Below are 24,488 nucleotides of genomic sequence, written 5' to 3' on the forward strand. Positions count from 1 at the left end.
TGTCCATCGGTTTTGCCTATGAGGCCATTCACATGCAAGTCATTTAGAAAAATGTATTTGTTATAGTTTTGTTAAAGTTAGAATTATACTTGCCAAAAATGGTTTTAAGTCATGCATCTTTATTTTGCATTGGTAATTAGCTAATATCATTCATTTATTTAATAAAAAAAATAGTCTATCTGTAAAGCACCAAGACATCTACTTGCCTTTGCTTATTCCTCTTCCAGGTCTGCAGAGAATTTTTGGTTTTCTGATAGTAATACTCAGTGATGTGTTTTTTAGCAGCCAAGATGGAAGTCCTGGACAACATACTTTCCTACTGGCAAATAAATACCGAAATTGACTTAAAATTAAAGTGGTGACTAAAATAAACTGGCAAAATATTAGAGTGAATATTACTGACAGCATGTGCTAATTTATAGTTGAAAGCAGAATCATGAAAAATGAAGAATCTGAGATTGTGAATGGGCAAGAAACTATGAAGATATTCCAGTCATCACTCCAAAGACAACATTGATATTCAGTTCAAGAGACATCTGAAATAATGGAAAGGAAGCAAGTAATTCTCATAATAAGTACTGACTGTTGGCATTGTATGTTTCTGCAAACCATGGCTATGTTACATTTGTGCCTTTCATATCTTAAAATTGTACATTTCATAAAAGTTTTGGTTTTATTGTCACAAACACAGCTGGAAATGTCCTGACATCTTTTTAAAAACACCTGTTTTTGTCACTACAAACACAGCTGGAAATGTCACAATGTCTCATTTAAATGGTACCCAGTTTTGTAACCACAAACTGCAGGAAATGTCCTGATATCTCATTAAAAAAATACCATTTTTTGTTGCACCAAAAACAACTGTAAACGTGCTGATGCCTTGCCAAAAAGTGTCCAGTTTTGTCTCCATAAACACAGCTGGAAATGTCCTGACATCTGGTTAAAAATACCTGCTTTTGTCACTTAAAACACAGCTGGAAATGTCCCAAAAGATCTCTTTTAAATAGAACCCAGTTTTGTAACCAGAAACTCCAGGAAATGTCCTGATGTCTTACAACAAAATACTTGTTTTTGTTGCACCCAAAAACAGCTGTAAATGTCCTGATGCCTTGCCAAAAAGTACCCAGTTTTGTCACCATAAACACGGGTGGAAATGTCCTGACATCTGGTTAAAAATACTTGCTTTTGTCATCACAAACACAGCTGGATATGTCATGACATCTCGTAAGTAATACGCACTTTTGTTGCTACAAACAGCTGGAAATGTAAAGATGTCACAAACACAGCTGGAAATATCCTGACATCTTGTGAAAAAGTGAGCAGTTTTATTGCCACAAACATGGCTAGAAATGTCCCAACATCTTTTTAAAAATACCTGCTTTTGTCACCATGAACACAGCTGGAAATGTCCATTTGTCTCGTTAAAAAACACCCACCATTGTTGTTTGTTGGTCTTGAACAGTGGTCTGCCCCTATCTGCAGCTTTGAATCATTTCCTTGGGTATTGCACCTCCAGAGGAAGGAGAATGAGGGGTTGGTGGATGGGTCATACACATGTATTCTGATCTTCATTGATATGATACGTATGAAACATACAACTGTAACATATCCGTGATGTGCAGGAACACCAACTGCCACAATTTCATTCTGGCAGCAGGGCTGGTCTAGAAGATCTTAAGCAAAGTACTATCGAACAATAACCACTTCAAGTGTGAATGTGCAGATACAACTGTTGGTTAATCAGCGTGCTGAGAAAAACAATATGCTCATGTCAAATGTTTCCTAGAAGTTAAAAAATAAGAAAAAACCCAGAAAAAACATCAACGAACACGTTCTAATCCGTTATTCAATTAAGCCTCAATTAGCCTTTAATCCCCATTACCAGTCCAGTGAGAGATGAGCGCTGAAGGAATGAATCAGTGTCTCCCCGGAGAGGAAGGAAGAGCAGAATAGAAAATGAAAGGCTGCAGAGATATAGGGGGCTTGGGGCAGTTTTCTGATAACAAAAGTACTAATTAGTGTCGCTAAATGATTTATAGAAATCAGAATAGTGTGTGGTTGTGTGTGTGTGTGTGTGTGTGTGTGTGGGATGGAAAGAGGAGGGTGGAGAGAATGGAGTCCTTTCAAAGCGTTCCCATTTTTACCAGTCTATTTTCTGCACCTACAGAGGTGAATGGGGGAAATCCTCCAGGGGTTGAAAACTGCAGCCAACAAATACACACACACACACACACACACACACACACACACACACACACACACACACACACAAGATGGACGGATTAGAGAAGTAGTATAGGCAGCAAAGAGGAGAGCACCTCTCATGGCATTACTTTCGACAGGCTGTCATTCTGCGTGTGTCCATTTTTGGCCTGAGCATTTCATTTGCTCTCATGTTTGTCCATCTGCATGACAGTGTCCCTCCATTATTAAAGACAGCTTCATGGAAGCAGAGTTGGCCGTCATGAATAAGGCTCCTCTCTCGGCTCCTACTCCTCTGAACCCGCCCACCATCCTCGTCTTCCACCCCTCCCATCCCCCAGTCCATCTGTTTTGGTGGAGGCCATCCATTAATAAAGAGTCTGTCCTTTCATTTCTATTTCCCCTCCCTTGTATTATTTATTTACCCATCTATCCCCAGCTAAGATATGGTTGCCCGATTGGGATTCAGCAGATCCAGTCTTCGTCTTGGATGAAAACTGAGAAAAACTTAATGAAAACTTGATTTCATCCAAACCTCTTACCCACAAGTTTTCTATCAGATACGAAAACATGTGATCTACTGAAGTTAATATGACTTAGATATTTAAATCAGAATACTGTAAACTTTCTGACAGCCACTTAAACTGCCAACATCACATCAAGGACAGGCCCTGATTGGCAGCTCCTCTAATTCAAATGAAATAAAATTTGCCAAGCGTAGGTGTTACAGCAGCTGAGTCACTTCAAATGCAGAAAACCTGCCTGATTAGAGCAATTCTACCCTCCCAGAAGAGTCATAACGTGATGGCTGGAGTTAGTATGAAAAAGTATTATTTTTTTTTAAAAAAAATGGTAATTACTGTAATTCCCATGAAAACTTTTTAAACTGTATTCATGAGTCCATTTAAATTGCAAATTTCCATCTTTCAGACAGAAGCTTTTAGCCCCACTGTCCCTCACAATTATCTTAAGATAGTTGATATTTGTGCATGTTTGTTTTTTTACATCCTAGATTATCAGTGGTTCCTCTTTTTCAGTCTTTGGTTAGTTTAAGTTAGATAACCTCACAGGATTCACAAGATGGCTTATTTTCAATGTATACAGCCAACAAAAGTCAATGCAAATAAAAAAATAGCAAATTAGTTTTACCCTTTTTTATTGTTGTTTTTATCTCTTTTTTTTAAGTTTTTGTTAAATGTTCTGTATGAGAATGAAGTCACACTACTTTTTCTGGTTGCTTACAATATACTTACTTATCAGCCAAAAAACATTAGAATATGTACCTGTCCATTTACCTAGTGGTACACCCACCTCCTTAACCACCTCTAAACCACTGACAAACCCTCTGTGTGAGTCCCTAGCCCTTTTTACACTGCCTCTTCAAGGTGGGAATTTTAGACTGTTATGCCGCCTCGCCACTTTGTATTAAAGGTACAGTTGCGGAATGGGGACAGAGTTGTCTCACCTTTAAGCCAGCACTCGAGAAAGTAATAGTGCGGAAACAGTGTCTGTAACAGGAGGAAAGGATCCTGGGAGGCACAGCTGTGACATTTTGATGACATGCTATGTGTGCAACCCATTATAGGAGATTTTAAAAGTAGCTGATAGCAGTTAGCAGCGGACTTAAAGAAGAAGAATAGCAGCTAAAAATGATGAGATCGGAGTGACAAGGTGTTGTCTGAGCAGAGGACAAAATCAGCCACCATATAACAGAGACAGTAAGTGACTGTTATTGCCATGTTACGCCATTGTTATTGCTTTAAAGCACTGCAGATGCGTGTGTTATAGGCCTATGTCACATTGGAGGCTGGTCTCCATGTTGAGAGCCGTGTGCAGACAATCGCGGCTCAGATTCTGAATCATAGATAAGCTCTTAATGTGGAATACAGACTGGTTAAGATTATCATCAAGCTATTTTTAGTTGTGTTTCTGGCCACCAGATGAAAGTGAGTCCCATAGTCACTCTCCTTTTAGCTCTGTTTTTGGTCTCCACCAACTCCTGAGGAAAATATCTGTTTTTTAAGCATCTAAATGCTTCACTATGTTCACCAGCAGTTGCTAACTTAATCCTTCTACCTCCTCGGGACTAGCACACAGTGGGATTTTAGTGCTTTTCCATTAAAAACAGCTGCATCTGAAAACTGGGTTAATGAGAGCAGTGAGAATGAGCCAAAACAGAGAGGTTGCAGGCCAGAGAACCAAAACAGTAGGACGCTTGATTACAGAAGCTTTACACTTAAGAAACAGCATTTTTTGATTACGATGAAATAAAAAATAATCCAGATATGGTTTGGATCAGTTTGCAAAACGCCCACAAAACTAATGTCCACATTTCCACTGTTTCCAAACGCTGCATCTCTGTCTTCTATCTCTCCATCTATCCTTCTCTATTTACCTCTTTGTTATTTCTGTAGATCTATTTTCTGCATCCTCTTGGTGGTCAGCAACATTCATAATTTCCAAATGTCATTTGGACATTAGCTCATGAGGCCAGGAAGGATGCTGTTAGTGGGGGGAGGGGGTGATGGAAGAGGGAGGTCACAGGGAGGGGCACGGGATGAGAAATGCAGTAAAGTCGTCTGAATGGCCTCTTAGAGACTCAAAGATTTGATTACAGTTACAGGCCAGAAACAGAGAAGATAGATGCAGACGGATGCAGATAAAAAGAATATCACATGGCTCGCACTGCCTCTCTTTCATGTACACAATGGCAGGTTGAGGCGCCAGAAAAAAAAGATTAAGTGTGAAGCAGCTGAGTGCCACAAGCTTGATAAAGAAAACTGGGAGAGGCCCGATGACTTCAGCAGTGCCTTTGGAGGAAAACACGATTTGCTAAAAGGTCAGAGTGAGATATCTGAGAAGAGCCATTTTCACCTCTCAGAAAGCTAAATTTAATCTGTGATTACCGGGCTCCATCTATAATCTGTGCACCACCTGAAAATGGCCCTCAAGGCACGTTTTCCTGCCCTCTATTGGACAGAAAGAGAACTGCATGACTGGACAGTATTTTTGTGTATGTTGATTGGGTGTCTTTGAATACAAGTTTTAATGATTCATGTGATGTGTTTCTGGGCACAGGCAGCTGCTGTTGAGGTTCATTCACCTTTTTCTATCACCTCCATTTAAGGAGAATTTGGAGGGCACAAAAGACGAGGTGTTTGTTTTTTGATCTGGCCTTCAGACCATGTTTGAGGCCATGGCAGCAGAAAGAGCTGCTGACGTTTGAGCTGATGTTGTAAACTTGCATCCACGAGCTAGCTGCTTGGTTTAGCCAATCAGCAGGGTTTATAAAATGGGGGAAAGAGCTGAGCACTATGGATAAAATCTTTTTTAAAGTTTAGTCAATCATATACAAAAAGCACATGGTTAGATTTAGAAAATAACATCATGGTTTGGCTTGACGGGAAGCCAACACCAGCCTCCTGGCAGAAAGTCCGGGGTTTGTTGGACCCATCCACCACCCCTCCTAACCTGTCCACATATCAAACTGCCACACCAGGTGCCGTACAGCTGACCGGCGGTATATCATACCGCCATGAAAGGTGACTTTTGGCAACAGATGTCCAATGCTGAAGTCGCTGACAAAGCTGCGGTGTTTGATGACTTCAAAATGAAAAAGGACTGTCTGGACACTGTTCTCAACATGAGGTGGCTGAGCCGGCTGCTAGCAGCTAATGGTGCTAACTCCATAAATAGCACTTAACAATGGCAACATTGCTGATACAGCTAACAGTTTTAACCAGGGGGAACCAAACAGTGGGTGCTATGCTTCCATGACGATGCCATCCCAATATCAGCAGTAACCACTGTTTGATCGTAGTGCAAAGTGCTTAGAAGCTCAAATTCCACCACACGGAGTTATTGTGACTACATTTTCTGCTGAGGACACCACTGTAATCTGTACATAGCAAACAGAGGTTTGCTGCTATAATAATGCTCTGAATGTCGCATATAGAATTTATAAATGTAGCAATATAGTGTAGCAAAATCTCTACAACTGTCATCTCATATTCAATATCGTGTATCATTATAATGCTCAACCATAGATGAGAGGAACTGGCTCCCTTGGTTGCAATGTGTTGGGCATATTTTGATGAAAAAATATCTAAAAGCGTTTGGTTAGTAAAACTTTTTAGGGCAAATGATTGACAAAAGGGAGTCCCAGAACTAGTTTTAGTTTCACTTAAGTCCAAAATACATAGGAAACACTGCAAATACATCATATACCCAAATCAAATGATAACTCAAATCAGAGGGCAAAATGATTAATTGTCAGAAGCAATAAAAGGGGAGGAAATATTGCACAAACAGAAAACATAAAACCTTATATAGTGTAGTTTCTACCCTCAAACTCATCCGTTAACTCCAACTGAATCCAATAAAGCTCTTATGACTCTTAGGGGTGTTTCTCCTTTGGTTATTGCACTTGCTCAAGCAACTGTGTGTAAACCATTATATACAGTTGGAGTTAAAGGATTAATTTGAGGGTAGAAACTACACTATATAATGGTTCTCCCTGGTAAATGCATACAACCCTTATGTAGTGTAGTTTCTACCCTCAACCTTATCCGTAAACTCCAACTATAGAATCCATTAAAGCTCTTATGCCCCCCCTCCTTTGGTAATTGTACTTGCTCAAGCAATTGTTTGTTAAGAATCCTTACTGCTGCAATAATCAATATTTTATTACTACCAATTGGTTAAATGAGCTAAAGGAAGAGTGGTTATTAGACTTGCATTCACCAGGTGGCAAGAGACACGACATCCGGCACTTATTGTTCAGTGATTCTTGGGGTCAGTCTTTGCCCCTCTGTGACTTGATTTACTAATGTGTGCAGATTTGTGTGGTTTTGTTTAACAGGGCCTGGATCTAGGAGACAAATCAGCACTTTAATCACCTTGGCTGTCATTTTTACTCTGGCCACTAAAGTAGATTTATCACAATTCAATGAAGTAATGGCACAAAGTGAGGCAGCGGCTTATTATTAACTGCTCTACCAACACAGAGCATCGAGGAAGCGGTAGGGACACGTTCTCATGTTAGTTTCTGATTAGCAGAGCTGACTGCAGGAGATTACATTTACAGCTACAAACACCAGATATATATGTACTGGAAATCAAGCTTGAATCCACTTAAATAACATTTTCAGTTGTGTTATTAAAATATTCCAAATAGTGTTTTATTTTATTGCCTGCTATTCTAATTTCAAATAAATAATTCAGTTCTGTATTTTGGGGGGCAGGAGCGGCAAGTGCTGGAATTTGTAATTTACGTGACAACGCCTGAACGCAACACAGGCGCCGCTCCAATTGACTGTGTTCAGTGCTGCGCTGCGCTGCTGTGTGAGCTGCATGTTACACACTGTCTATAACAATAATTATGGCAGGTAACAAACTGCGTCGGACTCGGGTCGTTTTCGGTCAGGTAAATGCGGCCTGAGCCGCATCAATTTTTCCTAAAGATGATGTCTGTCATTATGTTCAAGTGTTTGTTTTTCTGACAAGTTTGGTTTTAATTAGTTATTTAATGCTATAAAACTGGGATTTTACAACATGACTGTCAACTGTGTGAGCCAGTTGTTGGGCTCACATTCAGCAGCGCTGCTCGAGATTGGCCGGGCAGCTGTATGGGTGGGAAACTTGAAACTCAGAGCCTGTGACTGCGTGGACTCTGGCTCCACATGACGTTATGAGAGCATGATGGCAGCGGCCATATCCAGGATATTTTACCTAGGATGACCATATTTTGATTTCCAAAAAAGAGGACATTCGGCCAGCCACGACATAGCCTACTTAAGTGATACTCGCAGTTTACTCAAAGATGCCTTATCATTTTAATATTTTTAAAATTTATATGTATGGATAGAAAATTCAGTTATATTACAAAATAATATCTGTCAAAGACAGAAATTCAGATAGGCCCCAATAGGGGACACATACACACACTAGAGTGTGGCGATCCGAGCCCGACGGTACCCGACGGGTCGGCTGGGTTTGGTCAAAAATGTAGCTATAAATTGTATTCGGGCTAGGGTCGGATTCGGTCAGCTTTCAGTGAAAATGTAGTGTAAAAATAAATAAAATCCTATTGTCTGTCCTGTTTATTGCTTGGGCACTGTTATTTATGTGACAACACCTGAACATAACACACACAGACACACATTGGCTGTTTGTTTCGACCTCTCTCCTCGCTGGAAGTCTCGGACCTCCAGCCACCCGCCTCCACCTTGATTAAACGCTGAAAATTAAATAAAAGAGGGAGACAGGTTTTTCCTATTTGATCTTATGTTGTTTTATTTCTCCCTCTCCTCTCGCTGGAAGCGTCGGACCTCCCGCCTCCCGCTCCCGTCTCAAACACGGAGGTCTCCCTCTCCGCTGAGCACGCCTGGCCTGTTAAATAGCCTGTAACCGTAACAGCTGTGTGACACAAACTCAGTGCTTTGGTCATTAAATAATGTCAGACTTGGTTTGGGCTCGGACAGAAATATGCTGCCCGTGCCGCACTCTAACACACACACACACAAACACACGGACCGGACATTATCATCAGTTTATAAAAACCCCCTGGACGCCCTAGACGGGACGTGCAAAGTGGACATGTCCGGGCAAAAGAGGACATTTGGTCAGCCTATTTTACCTTTACCTCTGTACAGTGGGGGTGTAAGTGGAGATGTGTCGTCCCTCTTTATATGGTAAATGGGCCTGCACTTGTATGGCGCCTTTTTAGTCTCACGAACACTCAAAGCACTTTAACACTACCTGTCACCTTCACCCATACATTTACACACTGGTGGACGAGGCTACCATGCCATCTGCTACACAGTTTAAACACACTCATACTCCGATGGACCAGCCATTGGGAGCAATTTGGGGTCCAGTATCTTGCCCAAGGATATTTTGACATGTGGACTGGAGGAGCCAGCGATCGAACCACTGATCTTCCAATTAGTGCAAGGTAGACTACATATGTAAACAGCATATGGTAGTACAGCAATATAGCACATAGTAGAAAATGTAGGTAGTAGTTTGCAGTTTTTAAAACAACTCAGACCAAAACATTTAGTCTGAATGTTAGAAGAAGCTTCAGCAGAGTGACCGTGAGACAAAGTAATAAAAAAAGTGAACACCATCTGATTTATCTGTTTCTTTTGTACATCAGCGGTCGAATCTGCCATTGATAATGAATGTCAGAGTGTACAAATGGCTGCCACGGGTCTGATGCATGGTATTGCTTACACATCTAGTAAAAAAGAAATGTCTGCTCATTATCATCCATCTCACTTACTCCTTCACTTTGTCTCTTAATCACCCCAACCCCCAACAACACACACACATCCAGTACACACAACACCATAATAGACTAGGGCACTGGACTGTTTTTCTAATTGGTGTGTATTGATGAGTTGCCGCTGGTGTTGCCACAGATACAGGTCATTAACGTTACCCCCTGCTTGGCAATGTAAGACGCACTGGAAGACACACATGCAAACACATACACACAATGACAAGTTCAAGTTGCCATGGGAACTGCTGAAATAAATGAATGGGATATGATGTGTGCAAGGAAAATCAATAAATGGACATGCTTTCTGCTGCAATCTCAATCTCTTTTTGTCCTCCATCCATCAGCACCCTCCATCCTCTGTCTGCCACCTCGCTCCGCTTCTCTCTTATCACACACGTTTCAAACTCACCTTATCAATCACAGTAAAGTTACAACGTGAAGGAGCAATGTAATGTCTGAGTTTTATAAGAACCTGAACAGAAAGAAACAAATCCAACAAAAAGCAACACAGTGAACCACAATCAGATTTACTGTGACAATGGAAAGGCAAAAAATCATCCCAATAAGAATAATACAAATGAAGAAAAACATTAATAGGAATCTAAGTAATCACAGGTCTATCAAGTTCATTTTTTTCACTGTGGAGTTGTGAAATTTCAAAATAAACCTGGCAGTCAATGTTGATATTTTTGCAGCTACCACAAAGAAATCAATATATGGGAAACACTGCACTAGCTTGATGAGCAGGGAATGCTAAATGCTGCAGGTTAAGTTTACTTCAAAAAGTATATACTTTTAATATATTCTATATAGTACATTTTACTTATCACTTTTGTATGCAGTATATGATGTAGCTGAGATAAAAATATGAAAAACTGACTTACGTCATGTGTTGTGCCTCAAAGTCTCTAGAAGGAAATGATTCAACTTTTTCACACTGTCCGTGTTAAAAAACAAAACAAAACAAACAAAAAAAATCAAAATAAATATTTGTAGAATCACAATAGTTAAAAATCGCAATACATATAGAATTTGCACCCAAGTATCATGATAGTATCAAATCAGGTGACAAGCATATCGCATGACAGGTGGATTGGCCGAAAATTAATTATCAACAATTTAAATTAATCATTTACGTCATTTATCATGGAGCAGTGGTGTTAAGAGACTTACTATTGAATAATGTGAACATACATTTTACCCAACTTTACTCATCTTTGCATATCTGTATATGAGAAAAAATACCAAAGTAAATAAGAAATTATTATTCAAATTTAACAATTTTGATAGTTTAGTATTGTTTATTTAGAATAAGCACAGAATTTTGTTATAGATGCTATTGACTATTTTACAAAAAAAAAAAAATAAAAAATTACATGACAGGTGGGTTTGCCTTTTACACAGGCACATATGGCAAATGGCACTGTCTTGTTGGGCAATCACTCATAAGGGCCCATTCTCCACCCAAAGCATTGTTGGAGGGCCCACTCTTTCCATCTTTACTCACGCCACTGTGATGGAGAAATCCTTAAGATTTGCTATTTTTAACCTCTCAAAATGTGTGAACACTGGGTTCTTGGAGATTATGATGAGCATGTTTTTTTTGTTGTTGTTGTTTTTTTTAAACTATTTTCTGCCATTTCATTTTGACTAAAAGATTGTATAAACAGAGTAATCAATAATGAAAATAGCGTAGTTGCAGCCCTACTATTTTAAAATTGGAACCAGCTTGTGTCAAAGTAATGAGTGCTTCAAAAAGCAGAATGAGAAAATGTAGTCAGATAAAAAGAAAAACAGTTTAAATAACTTCTGGTGATAATGATTTTAATGTAGAAAACAAAATCTGAACATTAGGTTAGGGATGACAATCTTGAATTTTAATGATCACTCCTGATATTCAGAAAATCTATCCTTCACATTTTCTGATAAATTTGTGAAATCTGTGAAAATACTTCCTTTATTCCAGAGCAACATGAAATACTACAAACAAGCTGACGTGTGAGTGCACCTCTGTAACAGAGAGACAGAAAGACAAATGGAGAGAGTGCATCATGAGTGCTTGTGATTCTGTGAGTTCATCTGCCTCAGGCTGAACTGCAGCAGAATGAATATAAATGTCTGACACAAAACGGATATTGAAACAAAAGGGGACAGAAACCAAGACAGGACTGTATCAAAGGACACACACACACACACACACACACACACACACACACACACACACACACTTACACACATAATACAAAACATCCCAAATCTCAGGTAGTTTAATCTCATATTAAACCTTAAAAATAAGACAGCAGATTATCAAAATGATGATGCAAGATTCCACAATTTAAAAAGACAGAAAAGAGAAAAGGCTTTAAGACTTAAACCAAATCACAATGTTTGTTTTCAATCATTTCCAGATGGAAAAACCCCACAGCACATACATAAAATGAAATGGCGCTGAGCAAATGCTGCCTCAATTGGTTAGTTTTAAAAGCCCACCTGAAAAAAAAAATCAATATCAGTTTGAGTGTACGCTATATTTAGAACGTTTTCACTGCTTTTCCTCGCCACCAGACAGCCCTTCCAACAGGGGACTGAAGCTGTTATCACAAAGCCACCAGACTCTACTGACAAACAGTCATTTTACTTCACTGAACATTGCAGGAAGTTGCTGGCCCACACTTGGCTCACTTGGTTAGTATGTAAGGTAAAGCGGTAAAAAGTACTCCAAATACAGCAAATGCTTAAATTGATATAGGTGTTTTTTTAGGTGGGTTTTGTTAGGCTGCTAAACACACACTGCTTGACTTTCTTGCAAGTGGATTTGGTTTAACAAAGACACTAGCAAAGCAACAAAGTACATAAAATAAGCCCAGCAGAAACGTCAGGTAGGTCGGACCACAGTGTTTTACCATATATTTTACCATATATTTTTTAAATGTTACAGTTACGGCTAAAAAAATGACAACAGAAATAAAAAAAGCCTGCCAATTTCAGGTATCGCAGCAACTGAAAATTGCTGGTTGCTACCTGGAAGTGATTATTTACATTGGTGCACAACACAGTGATTCATTCTATATGAGATAAAATTTCACTGTAAGTACCTAACTACAATTTTCTGTATTTAGCATTTTTTGCATTTATGCTCAATCATAAATGAATCTTGGGGAATTCATTAACATGGCTGCTAATAAATACTGATCTGATATAATTCAGTTTACCACAGTTACCATTAAATTTGAAATATAGGCTCCGTTACCTAAATAAAAAATCTAGTCATGGTATCTTTACTTAATATATACATTTTTATTCCCGTAAGAAAGGTTCTAGCTTTATCAACACATACTTACAGTACATATATGGCTGCTGTCAAAGGGGACAGCCTCTTTTTTGCAACATATCTATAATCCATAACGTATGGTCCTTAACAAATGGCTTCAGTCATAGTTTATGAAGTAACTGCAGCATATGCAGTAAATGTACCTGTGGAAACAGTTACAGATCTGTTGCAGTAATAGTACACAGTAGCTCATTAAAATGGCTTCAGTCTCTAACACTTTCCACTCTTACCCAAACATGAGTGTAGTTTCTTTGTGTGAGAAGAACTCATTTTTGTTCCCACATCATGTAAACTATGCGTGCTAAGTCCAGCATCATCTGCCTTTTCAACAGACGTCCTGCTGGTTCAGGGTCAAGCTGAGGTTTAAAGGTCACCACACCCGACAGGACTTTGCACCTCGGTTCATAACCGACGACTCGGGGCAGCTGAATGCTTTCCGAAACTCTTCATAGTTACTCATCGCTCCAATAACTCTGCAGGGCAACAATGATGGTAAAAGTCAGGTTTTGAGGATTGTGTGTGGAATCGTTAGTGTGTGTGTGTGTGTGTGTGTGTGTGTGTGTGTGTGTGTGAGCTCACCTGTATTTTGGTGGACTGTGAGCTCCACTCTGGATCTGGTCTCTGGCTGCTTCTGGTCTGTATGAGTTACACCTCACCTACAGAGTACAAGTACATAGGATAAATGGTTTCATTGTCAATGGGTGCGGTTACCTGATGACTTGTCATTCGGAATAAAATAAATCTGAATGAAATCATTCGGAATTACAGTTTTTCCAGGTAGTTTACATGGTAAATATTCATTCCGAATGAGGGTTTACACGGGAGATCAGTTCAATCGCCTTTATTCAGGTTTGCGCAAGGTTAGGGGCAGGGAAGGTTTCTGATTGGATAGGGGGCGGGGCAGATGTTACATGTTTAAGTTTACCGGAAGAAAACACTGTAGTCCTCGCTCCGGATAACAAGATGCTCGATGACGCCATTCTTAGTGCCTTTTTCGGGCTTGTTTTGCTTATATTCTTGAAGCAGCAGTACGACAACAACCTTGTTCTGCTAATGCTTCGTGTGTTGAGGAGGGGAAGAGAGGCAGAAGGTCAAAGAAGGGAGACAGAAGACCGTGCTGTGGCGAATGGAACCGGTGACTGCAACGAGTCCGACTGTGCTATCTCAGCCCGTTGCTATGTGCGCTATATACGTCATCACACCAGAAGGGCAAGGAAATGAGCATGCGCAGAAAGACCGGAATGAACTTAAAAAGGAATGAGTGTACACAAGTGCGAGAAATTCTTTCATTCGGAATTATAAACAGACTATTCCAGCCCCTTACATCGGATTGAATTTTCAATCGCATTGGCCATTTTCAATCCGAATTAGGTGTTTACAAGATCACTTTCAATAGGAATGAACTTTCATTCCGAATGAAAAGGGAATTAAACTGTCCATGTAAACACACTGAATGTGTACTAAGGACCAGTTTTGAGAAGTAGCTAGTTACATGTTACTAAATTACAAAATACAAGTAAATGTTATCAGTTAAATGTTAATGAAGAAAAAATATGTAAACTACTCAAAATGTTGGTGATTATAGGGGTGACATCAAAAATATATTCTTTCTCGTAAAAAAGTTCATATGTAGAATATAACTTTAATTATTTGTCTTTTTACTGTGTATGAACGCTGTCTTTTGGCAGAGCCTATTTCTGGACATTTTTCAGTTTTATTGCCCAGCTTAAATCATTTGTTAGAAAAGCAATGGAATGTAATAAGTTTGATGAAGTACTTAAAATAGTTACATAACTAGTAATCTGTAACTTATTACATTTCAAATGTAACCCTGCCAACACTGCTAGGTACAAATGTTACTCCTACAGATTCGAGGTTGCTGGACAGCGACACGCTGGAGACTGATTTGTTTGCCCACGGGCGGCTGCTGTGGCAGGGCCGCATCCCCACGTCCTTGATCTTCGGTTTTCCAGCGGACCATTCGAGCAAGTCCGGCTTCTCTGCTGCTAAAGCTGCTGCCGGGATACAGCTGAGAAGAAGCCGGCTGCTAATGCTATGTACCGGGACACTGCTAATGCTGCTGCAGGGATACAGCTGAGGAGAAGCCGGCTGCTAATGCTATGTACCGGGACACTGCTAATGCTGCTGCAGGGATACAGCTGAGAAGAAGCCGGCTGCTAATGCTATGTACTGGGACACTGCTAACGCTGCTGCCGGGATACAGCTGAGGAGGAGCTGGTTGCTAATGCTATGTACCGGGACACTGCTAATGCTGCTTGCCGTGCTGCTGTAGCTCAGTCGTAACTGTAACTGACGCTGAGACTCTACTGACTGTGTGACTGGTAGACGGCGGTGGGTGGCGCAACAGGCCAAAACACAAATTCAAAACATAAACGTGATTTGCGGACCGTAAAATATGTTTTTAAATGTGAATATTCTGGCCGTACTATTGTTGTCAGTGAGCTCAGTATGTTCTATGAACATTATTCCTTAGTCTCTTTGACATATTAGGAGGATTTTACGACTATTTGCTTTAGATTTCTTACATATAGCTCCTTTAAGAAACAACAAAGAAATTACTAATTAAGCAGAATGGCTCCTTTCACAATAATATAGGTTATATTATAATTACTGATGTATTTATGTGCATCACTTTAATGCTACAGTTGGTAAATGTGAAGCTAATTTTAATACTTATATATTACTTGCTATATTAATTAGCTTAATCTATAATAATGCATCCTAATTAATTTGTTGATTACATTTTGTTTTAATAATCTAAATCTATAAAGTAACTAAAGCTGTCAAATAAATGTAGTGCAGTAGAAAATACAATATTTGCCTCTGAAATATAGTGGAGTAAAAGCAATATGCAGCAAAAGATGGAATTATTTCAAATGAAGAACAAATACTTCAAAATCACCCTTGGGTACAGGACTCAAGTAAATGTGCTTTGTTAATTTAAATCCATATGAACAGTGGTGGAAAGTAACAGTTTGATTTTATGATACATTTGATTACACATCGCAATTTCTGAACCACAAACACAACTGATACAAAGACTAATGTAATGTCATACAGCTTTAGATTTTTCAGTTGAAACTGCCTTGAAAGCTGTAAATCTTACCAGTTTAAGCCTTACAGCAACTCAACTTTAAAGGGGCAGTTCACCCCAAAATGAAAAAAACTATTCCTTCCTCTTACCTATAGTGCTGTTTATCAGATTAAGTTGTTTTGGTGTGAGCTGCAGAGTGCTGGAGATACCAGCTGTACAGATGTCTGCCTTTTCTCCAATACAATGGAACTAGTTGACACTCGGCTTGTGGTGCTCAAAGCGGCAAAAAGTTAATTTGAAAAACTCAACAGCAAAGTCTCTTCCCAGAAATCATGACCTGGTTACTTAAGATAATCCACAGACCTTGTTGTGAGCAGTTTCATGTAGGGGCTATTTTCTTTCTAACAAACTACACCTGGCAATCGTATCACCATGCAGAAGGAAGTGGGCATCTACTCATGGGCGAGAGGCTCCTGCTTGTGTCAGCGCAAAATGTAAACTTTAATGGGGTCCTGCTTGGCTGAGCTGAAACATTAGCTATCTTAGTGGTACTAGGTGAGGTAGCAGTAAATGCACACATGGTGATATGGTTTGGGGGTGTATCTCAGTAGAAAGAAAATAGTTCCCACATAACACTGATCACAACAAGGTCTGTGGATCATCTTGAGTAACCGGGTCATGGCAGCAGACATCTCTACAGTCGATATCTCCATTACTCAGCAACTCACACCAAAACAATCCAGATTGATAAATAGCACTACAGGTAAGAGAAAAGATATATATTTTCATTTCAGGGTGAACAGTTCTTTTCACTTACTTCTGCTAAGCAGCTACTCAGGGGGAAATATTTAGACAGGACAACAGAAGAGCAGATAAGTGCTCTTACTGGTTGAATCATGGTGTTGGTAGAGTGGAAAAAATAGCTTGTGTCCTTACATGAGCATAGCTTAAGAAGAACAGTTGGTTGTTGTTCAGTCCGACTCCAGGCAGCCGAGGCTCCTCCACACCACCTCTGCTCTCATCCACCCACCGCCTGTACGCCTGCACACAAACATACAGGGAACATTTTCTCACCTGGGTTTCTAAGCATGACAATGGCAAGTTTTATTAATAGTCCTTTCACACAATGGAAATGTGGGGTTTCGAAATACAGGTAACTCACAACTAAATGCTAACCAATTACAAACTTAGGTGCAGGTGATAAACATAGGCGTCACTACAAACAAACACATGCCAAGGTAATAACAAGCACAGGGGAAAACTACTGAGGGCATGCACTGGTATTCATGCTGGTTCACTGGCACGGCTTACTGGCACACCTGAACACAATAAAATCATAATTAAAGTAATTAGTTACACCAATAATTTTCAGCGTGAAAGGTCAAGTGTCTGCTTTTAAAAACGCCTAAAAATGTTTTCGCAAGATCAGGAAAGGCTTGTTTTCTGTCATGTAAGAAAACAGATCATACCCTAAAAGACTCTCTGATTCCTCCATTGTCTGCAATGTTTTCTGCCAGAGTCCTCTTGCCTCGCACCTAGAGAACAAAAAAGAAACCCCACAAAGCACAAATTCTCACATTATTACTTCAAGTATTTATCAAGGTTACAGTCATACATTCTGGATCAGAGCGACCTGACTCTGACTACTGAAACACATTAAATAGCACATAATAAAAACAGAATTACACACTTGAATAAGCCTGTAAAGTGTCAGACTGACATCATGCAAGAATATTCTTGACTGGATTGTTATTCTAATGTGCTTTAATGTTTTTAAGGGATTATTTTGTTGCTGTATTCTGTAGATTCAAACTTCTTACATTCAGGCTTGCTTCCTCCCAGTGGTAGCCATTATACTGCTCAATCATACACTGTGTCTTCTCATTGAAGGCTATTACAGACGAGTTGCTCCACCACTGGTCAAGGTTGCCATTCTTGTCATATTTGCGACCTGTTCATGAAAAGCAATACATACAAAATAAATTACCACTGTGTTAGAAATTTCTGATGTGGTTTTCTGAGGTCATTGTTGGTGATCAGTATTTACCGTTATTGTCGAAGCCATGTGTTAACTCATGTCCTACTATCACCCCGATGGCACCGTAACTTAAAGATCTGGAAACATATAACAAAATGAGTCACAACATTTAAAACAGGGAAATTTCTTCACACAATAATTTAAATTGAATTGCTGATGATTTAAACAGTTTGCAAAGAGGACTTGATAATACAATAGGCTACATGTTATGAGTAAACTCTGTAAAATTCCATTAGCAACCAAGCTAACGAACATTATACCTGTCAGTTAGCAAACTCACTAGCTTGGAGAGGTTTTTTTAACCCTTCAATAACTCTTCATAGAATGGAATACTTAACAATACTGAGAACAAAATAATAGGGGAGAGTAAACAGCAAAGTACAAAGACAATAGAAAGAAGCTATTGTAGCTGACTAGCATTAGCATGTTCCCTGGCTGGCTAGAGTGTTAGCTTTGCCAGCCAATGGACAGCTATCTGCTAATAATTTAAACTAAATTTCCATATTGACGTAGTTTGCTGGGACTAAAGCTCTGGTTGTTTTTTTATGCTTTAAAATGTTACTTGTTAGAGTAGACACTTCACTGCTAACTTTTCTTGGTTAGCATGATCATCATCATTGCTTATAGCTGCTGTTACAGAAGAGAAATGCGGTCACATCCTGCTCTGCTTTTCTGAAATAACAAGATTATTAAAGATATCTGAGAAAACTTGTTATTGAAAAATATTTCTGCTCTTGCTTTTCTGCTTTAATGAGATAATATTCTACTTAATTTAGAAAAAATGGAATTCACTGGATTATTATCGTTTTAATTCAGAAAAACAAGATTTTTTCCCATGAGGTAATCTCAAGATCCACAGATAATATTGTTGTTAATTCTGAATAACAGGGCAAATATTTTTACCCATGATAGTTTCCTCAGAATTGAGATAACAACCTTGTTTATTCAGAAAACAATTAAACACGTTATGCTTCTGTAGTTTCTCCCTGGAATTCCATGTATAAATGTTTTGAAAGTGCGAGGCAAGGACAGGTGCTGACAGTATTTTCCAGCAAGTATTATGAAGAAAATATCCGTAATTAGGCTTTCAAGACACTGTAGCAAAGCTATTTCCAAAACAAAGCTCTGTTTTTAGGACTGTCACTTTCACTGACTGCATTAATTGGCGCACAGTACAGTGTCATTATGAGATTTGCTTTAACTTCCATTTGAAAAAGAAAAGACTATAAAAATTATTTTTTAGTATTATGACTACGTTTAGTTTTTGGAAACGAACTAATAAATCCTGTGAATTTCAGACATATCTTTAATTAGTTGTATACTGTACAAAAAGTATTGAGAATTATTTCATTTGTGGTTGCGAAATATTTACAAATGGAAAAAAAAACAATCTATTTTAGGACTAAAACTGACCTAAAAATAAAATTATAACTTATTAAAAAACATATGACTCAGCAGAAGGTACTGGATTATGCTGTTTGTCCACAGGCCTCAGCACTTTACTTCTTCATTGTGGTTTTCTGTCAGGACATTCATGTCACAATAATTATTTCAGAGCTTCACATTCTCCTGAGTAAAAAGCATGAGGCTGCACTTTTCTTTGGTCTGTTAGTAGAGCGTGTTACATTTCGTTAATCTCACCTTGGATACTCTCTTCCCCAAAAGAAGGGTTTTTGAAGCTCTCCCGCGGGAAATCCTAAATGAGAAGATCAAAATAGTTTGAGTCTGTGTGTCTTTAGCCCCGTCCAGACAGGATTCATTTACTGAACAAGGTCGGCCTTTTTTCTTCTCCAGCCTGTATGAGGTAGCGTTATTTGTGTTTAAACACTGTGATTTGTCAGGAGAGTAACTATTATAAAACAGATCAAATTTGACCTGTTTTAGAAAGCACTCCTCATGTCCTCTCTGTCAGGTTTAGTTTGTTTTTAATGCAAAGCCCCAATTATTTCTGACAATGAAATGCCTCCTCAGCCATTTCATAGGTTTAATAATCCCCAAAAATGTATCCTAGGCAGATACTTAATTGAAATCACTGAGGTGCAGTGTGGCGTCAACCTGTCTGGACAGAACTTAAGAAGTCAAGAACTTCTGAATACTTAAATAAAATATTAACATCTCAATAATCAATCTTACGGATCTGATTCGTGGAGGAACTGTAGAAGGCGTTCACAGTCGTTGGGTTTGTAAACCACCTGCAACACAAACACACGTACACATTATGGCACGAATGAGGAAATAAAACAAAAAGTCACAGCATGTCGACACAGATTAGTCCTGTCACTCACTCTGTACGAGGGACGCTCTTTCGGAGCCAGGCGATATCCGACTGGGCGATGAACTTCAACGTCTGCATCACATTGCCGTAGTAGTCCCTCTCACTGAACGCTAACTGAAGCATACACAAACGCAGATACACACTGTTAAGTACTGCACTTCAACCCCAAGTAACCCCACAGTTAATCTAACGTGTGCAAAAATTCTATTTGGGAAAAAAATATTAGTTTAATTGGCCTCTCTGAGCCTGTTTATACCTGGTTTTAACATGTGTTTCAGTGATCCCAACACATGTGGACAGTTGAGACACATCACTGTTCACACCTATGTCTATCATGTGTATCCAGCTTGGGAACTGCCCATTGGTTCGACAGCCCATTGGTTCGACATCCCATTGTTCCGACCATATTAAACTCATTGTTTAGAAGTCCGTTCCGAAATCATCATGATGCCCTGTGGTTAAGGTCTGGTTAGGTTTAGGCACAAAAACCACTTGGTTAGGGTCAGGAAAAGACCATGGTGTGGGTTAAAATGAAAAAGAAAGTGACAAACACATAAGCCGTGAGTCTGCTCCGCCTCAAGCCGGTCGCGGCGCAACATACGCCCGCCACGAGCTGTTCAGCACCGCGGACAGTCGGACTAATGGGATGTTGAACCAATGGGCTGTCGAACCAATGACATGGACCCACCCAGCTTACCACTTGCATTCAGATATTGTTACTGTTTACGACACATACGCCACAAGTTTAAAGGACTCCATGCACAGCTATGTCAATACTCTTGTTAGCTGCTCGCTCGTCATGTTAGCGCTTGTGTTGGTACAGCTGAAGATATCGCTGTCAGCAGAATTCAACATGTCTCCTTCCATAGGGCAAAATGACGGACGGTCATGGAACACTTCATCCAACTAGTTGTAAAATGGGCAAGTTATAGAACATTACCTCAAGTCATCAAGTTTTCTTTAGGAAATCGAGGTAAAACAGGCTGAGTCATTTTGTCAGGGAAGTATTTCTTTAAATGTTGAAGTTGTTAAAGATTTTTAAGATATAAGTACATATTTGCTAATCAAAAATCAAAGCAACTAAGACAAACAGGTGATAAACATTTCTGCCCATGAATCTCCTGAAGTCACATTTATAGGCAAGTAGGTGCAAGGAAAAATCTAAAATAAAAAACAATCAAACTTATATTTTTGCCTTCTTATTTGCTAATTTTACGTTTTCATTTCTGATATTAAATTGTACCCCTGCTATGCTAAAGAACCAGATTTTACTAGTGTTATACAAACCTCCTTTAAATCTTCATTGAGGTAGGTGTCATTCAGTATAAACTCGGGGTAGCCAACTTTAGCCAGGACTGCATGAGCCTTGAGAGAGGGAGACAAGAGAGTGAATGTGACGGAGGATTTACACAGATTTTATATAATCATAAACACAACTGAATACGATTAAATTCTGTTACAAGGAATAAAGAGTGAGATTCACAGTCAAGGTGCCCTGACAAAAAAATAATCCTAACACAGCTTTGTTACATAAGAGATAAAGAGCCAATGGGAACAATAAAGAGTTAGTGTTGAAACACGGTGATGGTGGATTATAAAGTCTCTTTTCAACTGTGCAAACATGCATGTGGTTGTAAGGAAAACTCAAGGTGAACTGGATGTGTTTAAATGCTTTCAACATCGTCGTTTCAACAGATTTGCTGGATGAGGAGAAAAGGTTCAAGGAGAAAAGAACTCCATTAAAGGAGCACTTAAAAGTCAATGGTCCCCCACATACAAAGACAGCAAAATGAATGACGGCACGACGCCGCTGTGTCAAAGAAAAACAAGGTCTTAAATCAAAAAAATGTGTGAGCACTCATAATGAAATGAGACGAAGCAGACACAGACATCAAAGTAATATTATTCTCATTAGAATTCGGTCAATATTCTGGTTTAAAGCCGCAGTAGGTATTCATGTTAAGAATAAGTTAAATAAGTGTGAGTTATTTGAAAGGGGTCATTCATGATGACAACACAGCAGCTCTACTGAGCTTTTAGCCTCTTTTAGCTTATTGCTTGGGCTTTTCATGTGACATCTGAAGTACCAGGTAGTGTCTGTGAGTGGCCAGCCTTCAGCAGGTTGAGGGTGGCAACAGACAGAGCCAGTGTGTGTGGGTGGAGCTGGATTCTCTGGTGGCAGTGTCAGAGAGGAGGACGCTGTGTAAGTTATATGCAGTCTCGGACAATGTCTCCCACCCACTCCATGGTGAGCTGGTCAAGCACTGAGGTATATTCAGTGCAGGACTCATTCCTCTGAGATGCACCACAGGAAGTCATTGCTGCCTGTGGCCATCAAACTTCTCAACTCCTCCCGCAGAGTGTCAGACTCTGAGCTAAAAGACTGGCCTTTGGACTTGTTTCACCCAGAAGTCACTGTAACCCACAAATGATTTATTATTCATATTTTAACTGTTCAATATTTATGTGTAATATTAAGTTTATTAATAAATTATATGAATTATATGAAAAAAGGGGGAGGACTTGATAAGTATTCACCTCCTCCTCCTTTTCAGACATGAAATACTTATCCTGTTTACTAAATATGTCTGCTGGGTATTCTGGTTTTGCTTTATAACTTACATCTTTAATTTTCATTTCTTTTGCATGTTCGAAACAAATCTTCATCATCATCAAATATTTCTTTTAAGTAATGTTCTAAGTTATTCCTACTTATACTATTCTTGCATTAATATTTAACAAACTGTGTCACAAATATTTACACATTTTTCCAATTCTATCTATCTATCTATCTATCTATCTATCTATCTATCTATCCTCTAATAATTTCTCTATACCTAGAGAGACAGATTTTTTGCTTGGGATTTGGTGTAAACCACAACAATGCTGCCCCTAAGTGGCCACCAAAAAAAGTGGCTTAAACTTAAAAAAAAAAAAAGAAAAAAAGAAATAGGTTTTCAGATTATTACAGTGGCTGTGGAGTTACTGTCCAGACTAATTTGGGACTTGACTCCCTAAAAGTTTTGTATTACACCTGAGGGCAGCACCTTACATCCAGCATCACACACATAGACTGTAAAAATAATGGATATAGCTACCATGACGTCACTCATTTTGACGATTGTGGACTCATTGGATTGTGGACTTGTGTGGCCATATTTGGTAAGAGGGTGGAGATGTGGAAGAGCGAGGGGTGGATCTGACTGAGAAGCTAAGGACGCAACGGCAGACAGCCTGTCACTCAAAGCCTCCCGCCCATAATTATGCATAACTTTAAGCCTTAATAAAATGTAAAAGGGTAAGTTGTATAAAAAATTAACTCCCCACAATTGCAATCAATGCTGAAATTAGTTACAGAGACCAAAACTGTACCAGGCTGTAAACGTGTTTATTTCTGCTGTAAAACTGGGCATTTTAACATGGGGGCCTATGGGGATTGACTCACTTTTGGAGCCAGCCTCAAGTGGCCATTCAGAGAACTGCAATTTTTGACACTTCTGTCATTTTTACGTCCCGAGTCGTGTCCCTGATGCTTGTTCTTGTCAGCTCACTGTAGGTTGTCTTGTCATTTGTTGGATAAGCTAGTAAAACCTTAACCAAAAAGTTGTTTGTTAATGCAACATTTGCCTTAACCCCAAGAAAAAACCTACAGGAGACCTCACACCTAACTGCAACTTCAAACAGCGATGATGTTTCTTCTTTTTGAGAAGTTACAAAGATACACATAGATTTTTGCTCCTTGTACTGCTGCGCTGCTGCAGCATAAATAGACTTCCATGCAGATTTTCAAATTACTTTAACCTGACTGCAGCTGAATTCTTAAAGTGACCATCATGACATTATAATGATAAATATGTACTAAATTGTGCTGAAAAATCTATTCAGATGTATTCTGTATTCTGTATTCTGATATCAGTGTGGTATCAGGCTTACAAGAAAGGCTATTTATTTCCATGTAAATATAAAACTGAAGATTAAGGAAAACATGAATAGTATATTCTGTGTGTAGCATGTACTCGGTCTATTTAGCCTAATGTTCAAAGCTTGAGCCCATTCTTTGCCACTCAGTCCAACTTCTCATTTGCATCCATTCATCCATTTTCATCTGCTTATCCGAGGCTGGGTCGCGGGGGCAGCAGGCCAAGCAAAGCACCCGGGACATCCCTCTCCCCAGCAATGCTTTCCAGCTCCTCCTGGGGGACCCCAAGGGGTTCCCAGGGCAGATGAGATATGTAATCCCTCCAGCATGTTCTTGGTCTGCCTCTGGGCCTCCTACCAGTGGGATGTACCTGGAACACCTCG

General features: G+C 39.3%; 1 protein-coding gene across 1 annotated transcript in view; it reads right to left on the reverse strand.

Moving 5' to 3' along the window:
* Positions 1 to 11,738: 11,738 nt before the first annotated feature.
* phex (phosphate regulating endopeptidase homolog, X-linked) overlaps positions 11,739 to 24,488 on the reverse strand; it is a 32,342-nt gene continuing 19,592 nt past the window's right edge. The window contains exons 13-22 of the mRNA XM_049565716.1: positions 21,474 to 21,551; positions 20,197 to 20,300; positions 20,045 to 20,103; positions 19,553 to 19,607; positions 17,921 to 17,988; positions 17,694 to 17,824; positions 17,343 to 17,408; positions 16,810 to 16,914; positions 13,398 to 13,474; positions 11,739 to 13,291 (exon numbers count right to left, since the gene is read on the reverse strand). Of these exons, the coding sequence (XP_049421673.1) occupies positions 13,189 to 13,291; positions 13,398 to 13,474; positions 16,810 to 16,914; positions 17,343 to 17,408; positions 17,694 to 17,824; positions 17,921 to 17,988; positions 19,553 to 19,607; positions 20,045 to 20,103; positions 20,197 to 20,300; positions 21,474 to 21,551 (846 nt within the window). The 3' untranslated portion in view covers positions 11,739 to 13,188. The remainder of the gene's footprint in view (positions 13,292 to 13,397; positions 13,475 to 16,809; positions 16,915 to 17,342; positions 17,409 to 17,693; positions 17,825 to 17,920; positions 17,989 to 19,552; positions 19,608 to 20,044; positions 20,104 to 20,196; positions 20,301 to 21,473; positions 21,552 to 24,488) is intronic.

Source organism: Epinephelus fuscoguttatus, linkage group LG21 (assembly GCF_011397635.1).
Source record: "Epinephelus fuscoguttatus linkage group LG21, E.fuscoguttatus.final_Chr_v1".
NCBI classification, from domain to species: Eukaryota; Metazoa; Chordata; class Actinopteri; order Perciformes; family Serranidae; genus Epinephelus; species Epinephelus fuscoguttatus.